The sequence below is a fragment of the Dermacentor silvarum genome, chromosome 4 (genome assembly GCF_013339745.2).
Source record: "Dermacentor silvarum isolate Dsil-2018 chromosome 4, BIME_Dsil_1.4, whole genome shotgun sequence".
NCBI classification, from domain to species: domain Eukaryota; kingdom Metazoa; phylum Arthropoda; class Arachnida; order Ixodida; family Ixodidae; genus Dermacentor; species Dermacentor silvarum.
In genome coordinates this window covers 40,453,072-40,466,141 of record NC_051157.2, presented here as the reverse complement: position 1 = coordinate 40,466,141, position 13,070 = coordinate 40,453,072, and the positions used below count along the sequence as shown (strand labels likewise).

General features: G+C 43.6%; 1 protein-coding gene across 1 annotated transcript in view; it reads left to right on the top strand.

The window, feature by feature from the left end:
• Window positions 1–13,070, top strand: part of LOC119448568 (Down syndrome cell adhesion molecule-like protein Dscam2) — a 287,509-nt gene that overhangs the window by 258,979 nt on the left and 15,460 nt on the right. The window contains exons 19-24 of the mRNA XM_049665471.1: window positions 1,479–1,549; window positions 2,507–2,759; window positions 4,929–5,024; window positions 8,325–8,510; window positions 9,145–9,465; window positions 10,252–10,455. Coding sequence (XP_049521428.1) covers window positions 1,479–1,549; window positions 2,507–2,759; window positions 4,929–5,024; window positions 8,325–8,510; window positions 9,145–9,465; window positions 10,252–10,455 — 1,131 coding nt within the window. The remainder of the gene's footprint in view (window positions 1–1,478; window positions 1,550–2,506; window positions 2,760–4,928; window positions 5,025–8,324; window positions 8,511–9,144; window positions 9,466–10,251; window positions 10,456–13,070) is intronic.

The following is a 13,070-nucleotide window of genomic DNA, read 5'->3' as shown; positions in this document are numbered from 1 at the left end:
ATAATGGGTTTTAGTTTGTATTAGAAGGCCTTTGAATGACTGCAACCAAAGCGCGTGAAACACTATGCCAGTTGTTCTGTCTGCCCGTCAATTTATGTGCTAATTGTAAGCACTATCAGCGTAACAATACACAACTGATATTAATTACCATAGTACGGCACAATACGCTTAGATTGCAATGGTTTTCCAAATCGGTACATCTAAATCTGTCATTTTCGGGTTCAAGTGGTTCTACGTTGTAACATGCACAGACCGATCTGCATGGCGGATGACTGGAACTGAACAGACTTCACATGAAAATACATTAATTCATTGCATATTAGGTGCAATACATTATGAAATGTCCTCAGTTACAGTTGTCCTGCCTGGTGGATCGCACAAGCACAGCGCTCAATTACGCCTAATGTAGATGAATGTAGCCTGAATGCAGCCTGAATGTAGACACAATGTAGGCATAATGTAGATTTGTGCTGAAGTGCGCAGTAGTGATGGGGGCTGCATTGCAGTTGCACATTTCGCAGTTGCACATCCTTTAGAATATTAAAAAGGTGACCTTGTGAAGAGATCTAAGGTAGGCACTTAACACGCGTAGTTTGGGCATTCTAGCCACTCTTACGACGTCTGATTATCATAAGCTACACTTGCAGTTACAGTGAGAAACCCAAAACATCGAGACTGGCGAACTAGTTTTTCATTTCCAATAGTCACTCAGCGACTAATGGGTTGCTTACTTCTTGAGATATTAAATTTCAAACAGAGAAGATGATACAGGAAGCGACAACTGCTCCATATATAGTGTTTTTACGATGCTGTTGCACCTCTACGATGTTTAAGATGACCGAGGCGTTAAGCGGACCATGATTTTTGATCACGCGATTGAGGTTGCGCCCTTCTCGCGTCCAAAATTTCCGTTGTTCATTATTCGTTGAATTTTGACGGAAACTGGGCAGTAAGGGAACAGCCATCGCTGTGTGCATGTTTGGTAAAAGAAATACGTAGTCGTTTTGTCACCCGAAGGGGGCGTCTAAAGTGAAGTTTTTCGTGTGCTGCGTGATGAAGCGTGACTACTTTTTTTGCCTTTTTGAATGCCTGTGAAGCATAAAAGAAATGAACATTCCTATATCATTGAGCAATAAATGAGGAATTTGTGTTTGCTGATTATGTTGTACAGACATGCTAAACCACAATGCATCGTTCGCGATCATTGTGACCTAACGTATCTGAAAGAAACTAACACACAAATAACGCGAATTAAACCCTCAGGGTTTCGAGAAAAGCAGTTCTCTACCTCATATCTGCACAACAGTATTTTGGAAAAACTACGTTCCTTTATTGAAGTGCACGACCAGAGTACTCTTCGACAGTTCGCGTGTATGTGACTTAGAAGAATAAGGGTGCTTAAATAAAGGTTAACATCGTACTGAAGTAAATTGCTGTCACTTGTGTAAATTAATACCTATTTGCGTTTCGTTTTGCAGCCCCTGGTGGTCCACCGCTTCACGTCAAAGTTGAAGCCACTGGTTCCCAATCCCTAAAAGTGACGTGGGAGGTATGTCGAAGCCGATCCACGTAATATACATTTTTGTTTTCGTGCTGATTCCAATTCCTCCTTGGGGAGCTTTATTTAAAGCCAACAACACTTGCGTTATTTTCTGTGTTTCAGCCATGGTGGCGATGGTATACCCGTGGTACTCCAACCTTTAGAACAGAAGATCATCAGGCGTAATATTTTGCGCAATTGTTATTAATTTTTAATCAAAAGCGCTCATAGCGAGTCACAAGCTGAATGCGCTACCTGAATCTTCCGCAAATTGGGATAAGAAAGATCAATCCTGACCTCCTCTCGCCACACCACAAACACGATAAGAAAGCCGGTAACAAGAGCGAACGAAACTCGCATGGAATAATTAAAAAAACCGTTCTTGTAGAAAGTGCCTCTTCTGGCACCTATTTTCTGCTAACTGAATAAAACTTTATAGCTCAACCACTCACGGCAACTCGTTTGTGAGTTATGTTACTTAAGCGCGAGAGCAGGTACCATTTTCATTTCGATCTGAATCTCGGAAGTATTTCAGCTCGACGTTCTCATACAACACTAAGCTAACTTCTGTCGCCAACTTTGCACGCAACATCATGTATTGCTGACTGTTCAGCCAAGTGGTATTCATATAACGCAATCACATAGCACCATCAGAAACATGCTAACACTCAATAACTTTTTTTCTAGTTGTGAGCTGATGTGACTTCGAAGTTACCAGAAAATCAGCAAGCATTCCTTGCAGATCATTTGCGAACCGCTTTAGTCGGACGCTTTATCATCCCGAAGTTGTCTCTTCATCTTCGTTGTCACTAAAATATGTTTGAAGTTGTTGGTCAATAACGGAAACCAAGGCCATGCTTTGTAAATGTGCTTTGTGGACGACAGAACTATTTTCTTGTCAAATGCATAAAGCCTCTCCTACTCGCTGCTTTCTTTTGTTTTTTCCTCCTCTTTTGTCACGCGCAGCCCCCTCGCAAGGAGCTTCAGCATGGCAAAATACAAGGCTACTACATCGGCTACAAGGAGGAAGACCGTGACGACGCCGAGTTCCAGTACAAGAATGTGGAAGCCCTGGAGACCGGCGGTTCTCGGCGCCACCACATGAGCCACCTGACCAATCTCAAGCGCAAGACCAGCTACGTGGTCAAGGTGCAGGCCTACAACAGCGAAGGGGCAGGGCCTATGTCTGACGACATGAGCGCCACCACTCTAGAAGCAGGTGAGCTGTTAACGTTTCTTGGGAATATTAAATGTGGGGAAAGTGGAATGTCTTGCTTTCTGTTACCAATCGAGAAATAGTAGAAGTTGTTAACAATGCCACTGACCTCGGTTTACCTCGGCCGCGTACTGCCCTAAACAAATGTCAGCATTCTTTAATCTATCTGTCCTCCTTCAAACAGCAAGCGTCGTGGGTAGTGTCAAAATTCCTTATATTCTAAAGAATAACGTACTCTAGAGACCACTAACTCTCAAGATGCAGTGGGTTCAAGCATCATATACTGATGTCTCTAATGGCGAAGGGTGCGTGGCAAGCCTCTGTAACTTCTGCTTCATCTTCTTGATGTGAATGAGAAATTTATGACTTTCTTGGTTACTTACAGTGACAGACTTTTTCATGTAGCGTAGAACGTAGACTTACATAAACTGACGGCTTTTCTTTTTAGCTCCTCAAAATTTATGATATTTGTGTTGCCAAAATGTGAAGTGAGATATATCAGAATGGTATTGTCTGGTTGTGTTTCTCGTTATAAGCGCAACATGACTGAGATATGCGTGCTTATATAAATAAAATGAAAAGAGCAGGTCGACATTTGTGAGTGAGTCTTGCATGAATCTCACTTGAAATGAGATAAAACGCAGTTGCTCCAGTGTGGCCTGCAGTATGCACGCCGCAAAAGTCCTGGCAAATTTATACACGTGTATTCCAGCTTTCAAAACAGTGCTTGTCGTTGCGAACAACCAACGTCAATTCATATTACTTTACTGCATTACGATCCACTTTTAAGGGAAGGCAAAAATAGTATTCTGTTGTTGGTCACAGCTGCGGTATGACTAACAGTCATGTAGAAAGTTTTTTTTTACGCAGAAACCTACATAGTGTCTCGTGACATCTATTTTTTTTTCTTTTTCGTGATGAGGAAATGTTGCAGATGTATTGCTTTTAATATATTGTTAAAGGTGATCCCCTTTAGAGTGACCCACACAATACACACTTTTGTTCGTTAGCTGAGCCTATGCTTGCCGACCAATTTCAAGCTCTTCAGGTGACTTTACACAGCAATTTGTATAATGGATGCAAATTGCTTGTAGCATGCATTCCTTCATTACCAACAAGGCACTTTGTATGAGTCATCATAGCTGTTTTGTAAATGTGGCATGCACCACCATGTGTGCAAACAGCTAGTGCTCCCCCTCACTCACTTGTTTTTCTTTCTATGCACTTAATCCCATTCTCCCTCTGTGGGCGAGCAGACCACACGTACATCTGGTTGATTTTCCTGAGTTTCTTTTATTGCGATAGCAATTATATGGACATTCCAAAGCAGATTTCTGCCGTCGGCATCGCCGTCGCCGTCGCCGTGAGGTTCCGTATGACGTCAACGGCGATGAAATTGTCGCCGCGCTCCAGACGCTGTATGTGCGAGTGAAAGGGCGCGAGGGACGCTCGCTTTCACGGGGAGCGAACGCATATTGGCGCTGAGCCGTGCTCCCTCAAGGGCTGCAGAAGATAGCGCCAACCTTTCCCTTTCCCTCAAGAACCACTTATCATCACGTCGGAGAGCAAACGCGCGTTCTGCGCCGGGCTCCCTGAAGGGCCTCAGAATTAAGCGTCTCTTTCCTCCTTTCCATATATAGAGAGCAAACGCAACTTTTTCGCATTTTGAGCTAACGCGGGCAAAACGCCGATGGCGTCGACAACAGTTCTGCGTGTTGTTGCTACCAAAGCCGCTCACCTTACGTCGTATGACATTGCTGTGTTGCTATCGCATTCATTGCTTCGCCCTTAGGGCGAAACTGTGACATTTTTTTTCCGTCACACGAAAGCCTGTGGGGGGACGGGAGGGAGGGGAGGGGAGGCGACGTTTAGCTGCGGCACCAAATACGTATTTATATAAAAACGCCGCGCGCGTTCGGTGCGAACGCGGGCAAAACGCCGACGGCGTCGACAACAGTTTTGCGCGTTGCTGGTGTTGCTGCATGTCCAAGTTTACACCGCTGATAAAACTACTATCCTTACTCCGTATAGCTCTCTACTAATTTGCTATCGCAATTGGTGCTTCGCCTTTCGGGTGAAATTGCGACAATTTTTTTTCTCCCTATTTTTGATTCTGCCATCGGATGCAAAGTTGTCAACTATATTATGCCGCCTTCCTTCTTCCTCTGCTAGTACCACCAACATCACCGGCGCTGATATTCAAGACCAGTACAACCAGTTCGGTCACTGTTGAGTGGGAACGTTATCCAGACGATATGACAGTAAGAGGTAAGTGATGCACACATCACGAAGGCCAAAAAGGACTGAGCTTGTTCCTAATGCAATCATTTGACACCTTTGTCAACACAGTCCCCAGCTGTGTATTAATAACCACGAGGACAGACCGCAGAGTGTTTACCCGGGTTGAAATGTTTAGTAGTGCGGTAGCCAACGTGACACTTCTCTGGTTAACATGCCTGCCTTCACTCTTTCCAAAATGAAAAAAAAAAATGCTAGCAGTCTGTTAAGATACTCTAGCTTTGTAATTTATTTTAAGCATCCCTGCCCAGCTTATGATAGCACCAATGCACTGTACTTCTGACTTCATCCTCGGTGTGGCACCACCGTTGTGAAAGTATGCATAGCCTTTCAAATCGCCGAGTCATAAAGCATTCTCAGCATTCGAGGACGTGATGACGTGCGTTTCTTGCCAGCTAATCGAACAAATAAATCATTGTCAAAACAAAACATTTCCATCAGTGTGTTCAAAATTAATAATTTGCCGCGAACTACGTGTCGTTTACGAAGATTATTAGTAGGTTACACCTTCCATACTCATTAAAAACGCGTTACTGCGCAGTGTTGTAGTTGGAACGCCACTTTAATTTGTAGCGTCTCGTTTGTCATTTGATCAGAATTGATAACGAAGAGAAAAACACAGGACGCGCGCTGCTTCGTAAATTAAAGGCTTTAATCGAAAAGGCAGGCAACTGTAAACTGTCTTTTTTTAATAAGTTCGTTATGTAACCGTCAGTTTCTTGTTCTTGTTTCTTTTGTCAACTGTTCTATCAGTTTGATAAACTCAGTTTCACAGTTTGACAACTGGTTTATCAGTTAGATAAAATAGTTGTGAACTGCTAAAACCAAATAAATTGAAACAAAAAGAAAAGCTTTTTTTTTCTTAACAGTGTAGTTCCGATTTTTTTGTATGCCGAAGCCATAATTCCCGCCACCTGCGTCACATTAACACGGGAGTGGGCACTCAAGCATAATGACGAGTTACAATATGGCTGGCGTACGCGACACGTTCCCCACGAACAGATGTCTAGTCTAGTGCATTCCGGGAAGTTGGCAATACTACAAAATTTAGTTCTCACTGTTTTCTCTGGGAGCGCGTAGTCTAGGCAAACGCTTTTGTAAAAAAAAAAAAAATGCCACATTCAGAACTGAAGTTTCCGGAATAACAGCCACTACCATTCTGTACGAAGAAATCTGGGCAGTGTTTAGCAGTCTTACATTATACTCCATTGTTCACGATTGAGTTTCTGTTCTCCAGACGAAAAAAAAAAAAATCCAAGGTTTTCATACTACTGCACATATAAAACGCACAAAATGCAGTGAACACAAAGAGTAAAATACCCATACTTAACAAAGTAACATTCACATCCTATAAATCTGCTGGGTCAATTCACTTACCGTATCTAAGAATTTGTATTCTTGTATATAGCGCGCGAAGGTGCCATCCCTTTTGTCCCACCGTTCAACTAGATGGCGTCTTTGGAGTGCCGCTCGTCGATCGATTCAAAGTATTACTTCTGCTCACGTCGTGTAGGTGGCGGCCCCAGTCTTTCCCGGACATATGGCGGCAGTTTCTCATCTTTTTTATTTTCTTTCGCGTCACTGCTTAGAGCTTGAACAGACAACATTATAAATCACAGATCGTGATGGTTATTTATAGTCGCTTCCATGGAATTTACAAGCCACTTGATTTAAGTAAACTACGCTTATTTAGCTGGTACGCTCGCACTTGATTCTCACGCCGCTCGTTTCCCGATGAACTAGATGGCGCCATTGTACCGGTAGTTATTGATTAGCTTCGAACGTTGCTTGCTGGTGCTGCTTGCAGATGGCAGCTCCTGTTTCTTGCGATAACTCTTGCCATTCCCATTAATTTCGATTTCCCGTTCTACAAATATGAGCGCGAAACCAGCCATAAAAATGGAATTTTCTATACAATGGATGCTGTAACAAGAATAATTTAAAGCCTGGTCTATAGTCTCTCATGCGTGAAAAATGAGATATTAGGTTACTAAAAGAGTGCAAGTATGAAGTACAGTGTTGAGTAGAAACCCCAAGAAACATTTTATCAGCTTATTTTTTCCTGATATTTGATACAGGTATTTGATACATTGCTTCGTTTGCCAAAGAAATTGATTTCTTGCACTTGGAAGTACTAGCACGAGTGAAGGTGTTGCAGTTGAGCTTTCACGAGACATACGCAATGCTCATACATATCATCATGTGGCTAGAAGAAAATGCCGACTAACATTACACTTAGTTCTCGAGAGGAAAGAACACTAGTTTGCTCAGGAAAAGTGTGGGTATTGACATGTGCGCTTGTGAGCCCTCGCAGAGCTTTAAATTATTATTCTCTAATTAAATTAGTTTTCATCCTAATCGCTATAATTTTGCGACTGTAAAAGCAAACATGTCACTTTTTAAGGCTGTATTTATTAACACGTGTGCATGATCTTGTAAATAACCCTATCCAGTATTCCCGGTAACTGTGCTGCTTAAAAGAAAACAGAAAACGCAAAATCATATGTGATGACGAATTACGATGCACGTGAGCTTCGCCATCCATGGTGAAGCACAAGGGTTGGGTATTCTAGATAATCAATGACACTGCGGTCACTTTGTTTTCTCCGCGACATGCTGCTTTTGGATATTGATCTTCATGGGAGAAAATGAGATCTTCACAAGATGCTCTGCAATTACTTTTTTGATTTCAAAGACTTACCTGCTATTTATAACATGTCACATATCGCCGTTTTGCAATAACGGGACATTGACATTCGACCTGTGCCCTTTTCCGCAACGTCCTTATACTCTAGTTTCGTTTTATTCGCGAAGAGATTTGGACCGTCTTCGCCGATGGGTCGGGTTTCTTACTACAATATCACGAATTACGAGGGACTGTCAATGAATGTGTCAAAGTTACATAATTGTACTCCATGGCGCTAGAAACCTCATTTTAACTAAGTCAAGCTATTAAGGATGATTTTTGTGCATGTTCTGCTCAGTGCCCTTAAATGTAGGGCTATTCTATCTAAATTTAGTGTATTGTCGTTTATGCCGCGTCTCTTCATAAAAAAATAATAGAATGATCTGAGCACTCAACACAGATGCAACAGTTAATTGCTGGTAGGAGGCATTGTGAAAAAGGAAATGTATAAAGTCTGTACTATAGTGAAGAACTGGTGGAAACAAGTTGCGTACATGTACACCGCGACTGACGGACATACGGAATTTTCACCTTGCATATTTTCCCATGCTTTGTTTTCTTTTTTTCTTCCTCTCACCGTACAGACTACGTGCTCCACTATCAAGCCGAAGGTGGCGACTGGCAGCAAAAGGCCATTAGCACTAGCTCTAACAAGTTCACGCTAGAAGGACTCAAGTGCGGCTCGCTCTACAGTTTCTACATGACTGCCACCAATAGCCTCGGTACTGCAGAGCCACGTGACATCATTTACGGCAGAACCAGAGGCGCAGGTGGGTGATTGCTGATGTGTTGTCGCAAGCGTGAATGTGACCTAGCGTTATTTCGAGGTAATCCTGTGGAATCTGCTCTGTCCGGTACTTGGCTAAGGTGGTGAAAGCAGCGTGTTTTAATACAAAAGGCAAAATAAAGCACGATGAATCAGCCATATACTGTATAAAGTCATTATTTATCATGATATTTTACTTTGTAAATCGACGTCAACGTTTCTTATTTTTTTTAATTATTCGCAGGACCATAACCTCAATAATTTCAGGAATATTTTTGTTAATATTAAGGTATTTGTGTCCTAAGTAGCTTGTGTCCACGCTGCTTACATTATTCACTAGTTTGCTGCAAAAACACATCCGGTTTATAAATTGGACGGCCATTATCAACAGTCTATGGAACTACACTTCCTGAACATCGTTGATCGGAATTTTTGAGTTGTGTAATTTACCCTTGAGGACTTTGCTTTAAGACCGCTTATGCAAAATGAAACGTTACAATATGGAGCCAGGTAATGCCACACAGTGGCTTGTGCCAACAGCGTTCTTCAGCACCTAATTATGCACCATTTCTTTCGTGCGACTAATGTACAATGCGTGAAAAAATCTTTCTATTGCCTCTATTTGTCCCAATTTGTAGCGCCGGTCTCTTCAAAGCTGGAGAACTTCATCGACGTGAACGCCACCTCGGCGACATTGAGGCTGGACATGTGGCAGTCGGGTGGCTGCCCGATACTCCACTTCGTGGTACACCTTAGGCCGAGTGGCGGCCCTGGACAAACGCAGCAGCAGCAGCAACCCTGGAAGCTCGTGTCGGACGCCATTCCGGGCCATCAAAGGCACTTCGAGTTGCGCCACCTGTCGCCCGGCAGGGAGTACGAAGTTCGGGTCAGCGCCCACTCGGATGCCGGCACCACCGAGGCGGACTACTCCATCAGGACGCTCAACAGGTCGCACATGGGTCAGTGTAATGATGATGATGATACCAAGTTCAGTTAGGTTCACTACAAGATTGTGGAATAACGCATCAGTGCAACAAATTGTTCTGGAGGTTTTAACAATGTTCATGAGACACTGATATAATATCGATGTATTGGTATTCAACGAGTAAGTATTTCTTCATATTCTCGTTTTCTTTCTTTGTACTATATAGTATACTTGGGTTTTTCTTCCGTCATTACAAGTGCGATATTGTGTGTGCCTATGCGTGTGCGTGCATGCGTGCGTTTTTTAGGTGTGTGATGTATTCGATCATTTTCTGGTAGTATCGCGAAAATCTGCTTGACTTGCTTTTTCTCTAGTATTATTCTTCAGTAATACTAATCATATTATCTAGGACGGAATTAGGTAATGGCTCAAAACTGGCAATATAGCAACGCAGTTTGTCACACCTGTTCCATAGTTAAACGGTTGTTGCCTATAAGCACCATTTCATAATACCGCAAACATCTCAAGTACGGGATGAAAGATCAAAAGAACAAAGGTCATTGTTTGCAAAGTGTTTTGCAAATTGTTTTCCTGCCAGCATTTTTCGCCACTGCGGAGTAAAATTTAGTTCGAAGTAAGCGACCAAGTCGTCAGTTGCCTTAATCATTTGTCGCATTCTTGCGATGATTGCCGTTCTATGTCGTCCTACCAACAACCCGGGCTAAAAATCGTATTGCAGCACGATTTCAGCCTATCATCTACATCGTACAGGTGTAACGCAAGGGGCTTCGCGTGATACGTTTGCGTTTGTCTAACGCAGCCGGAGTCAGCTCCACCCATGGGTCGTCGGGTGTCCAGGCAGGAGACGGTGGCGACGTGCCACTCTACCGAAACCTGTCCATTTTGCTTCCGGTCAGCGTGTCCGTGCTCGTGCTCATCGTCGTGGTCGCTCTGGTCATGGTCTGCTTCCGGCGGCAGAACGACGCCTACAGCGCTGCAGGTACCGGCGATGAGAACCACATGGGTGAGCATCATCGTTCTTGTTGTCGTAAACCTTTTGAGTCTATCTGATCAAGGCCGGTAGTTTATGAAAATGATAAGGAGGTGATAACGCCATGGTTGCTGGCATCCTTTATGTGCAGCTATGAATTTTTTCATGATGATACTCTCTGGTGGCAACACAATACCACACTGCAAGTGTTTTAAACCTTTATTTATGTGCATTATTGCCTACAACATATTGTTCATTGCACAACAATTAGCAATGGTGGCTGCTCAAGCTCAACGGAAGAAATTAGCCCATTTATAGAAACTGATGCATGAGTCTTTGATGCTTTGTGTCATCGAGGCTTGAAGCGGAAGAGCCCTTTGCAATAACCTTCTTGTTTCTCTCAGGTTTGTTTGTAATTACCATACCTAACCTACTCTGGCTACACTTTCCTCTACATTTACATTGGTAACTAGCACCATTATGTTCCTTAAACATTTAACACCATGAACATTTTAGACATTTACAGAGCTTACGAGAAAAAAAAAACTGGATGAGGGAGTAAAAGGACAGGAAAGACGAAGACGAATTCAGTTGTAGACCAACGTTCTTCCTGTCCTGTTGTCTTTTCTTTTTATTTTTTCTAAAGTACGTATTCTCCCCACTGAGCACTGGAAGTATTCAAATGCCAAGGAAAGGCTATATATATATTTGTGATTTCAGTGATTAAAACCCAGGTGCACTTGTGTTACTCGGCGCATTCTTAGACCGCTGAGACGCGGCACCCGCAAAACTTTGCAATGAAAATGCTTTTCCAAGGGAAGCTCTTTTTGCGAACCCTACCGGAAATTGCTGACTATGGATGCTGCTGCTGCTGTTTTGTCGGACAGATCACACACAAAAAATAACAGAACTACGGGTCCCAGAGTTGGACCGAACCTCAGTCGCCTGGCGCTACATTCCGATACTTAACCATTGGTCCACAATCCTTTCTCTCACTTTTTTTTAATCAAGCACGAGGTCACGTGATAAATTACGGCCGCCGCGGCCACATTTCGATGGGGACGAAAACCAAGAGCTCCCCTGTACGTCGCATTGCATTGATAAGAAACTCCAACTGGTCAAACGTAATCCGGAGTACCCCACTACGGCCTGCCTCATAATCAAATCATGATTTGGTGCGTAAAACCGCAGAATTTAGATTTTAGTGCATAAACATAAACATTGCATAAGATTACGCTTTGGATAGAATGACAATAACTAAAATTTTACGCACCATGTTTAGTTTTATAGCATTTAAATAAACACTTCATGAAATCTTCGTTTCATATTCATTGCAACATGCACGTTGAATACACATTATTATTATATCGCTCTAACTTCATCCGAAAAAGTGTATGAAACAGGCGAAAATCCGCCGACTTACAGTACTAAGTGTTTATGATGACTGGCACGGCTACGGCAAAGTATCTCCAACCAGGTCGACAGAAAGAACCTAGCAGTGAATGATCCCTGCAGTAGGCAGGTAAACAGTCCGGCGAGGCAAGCCACCTGGCCACCCACCGCTAGAGTTTTGGAACACCGCTTGGCAGTGACGAAGCTTGTTTTTCCGTAGCATAGACTTTCCCACGCGAATGCCACGCTTGGCGGAACAGCCTAATCGATACAGCAGGCTACCTGAGCACTGATTTGTCAAAAAACGTCAAAGCAACACAACGAGCGTTGTTGTTCGAATGTAGTCAACGACTACATTCAAACTGACATTTGACACATGCAGCGTTATTCTTCGTCCTCTGAGAACAGCAAGTGCAATATTAAAACGTTTTATTTACAGAAGCGTAACGTCACCTCCGTCCTAAATACTTGGTATAACCAAACCGACCGGTTAGGTTGCCGCGACGTCCCTCTTGCTCGGCTTCGCAATGAAGAATCCTGTCATGCGCCGTTGGCATCTGACTCGCGCTCGTCGTCTGACGTGGTTGCTCTAAGCCGGGCTGAACACCGAGTTGTTCGCGCATCAAATATTCACGGCACTTCGTTCGAATCAAGCAGCACGTTTCGAAGAACGGAACGACACTCTCAAATAACGTCGCGGCGGAAACGCGACTCTCAAATATTTAGGGGCACACGCGTCCCGAACTGTACAAGAACCGGCACGATAAGACAAAAATCGATGCCTTACGTATAGGACTTCTCACCACGCTTTTCTCTTTCGCCATGCCTCGCGGCGTGCGTCATAAACTTTAACTCGCGTTCGGCGTTACTCTTCGGTCCCTTAAGCTGCTGCATGCAGCAAAGGAAACGATGAGCCAGGCTTCCATACGCTCGGCTCTCTGGAACAACAAAGCCGTACAAAGTCACGATTACTCCAGAGCAAGCGCAGACATGCAGAGACAAAAAGCAAGTGCAACAAGAAAAATATATAGCCACGAATAGGCGAAAGCATTCGCCGACACGGCTGTACTCTCTTTCTCACGTTCGATGCAAGCGACATCTTCGCCGATGTCGCTTCCCAAAGCCAGTTACCTTCGTTGCAGGCGCTCTGCCGCAGGACACGTCTAGTCTACTTGACGTGCCTTGTTTTCGCAGGGAACTCGAGCACGCGAGGCATTTGCGATGGTGTTGCGTAAGCCGCCGTTGCGTGCCTAAAT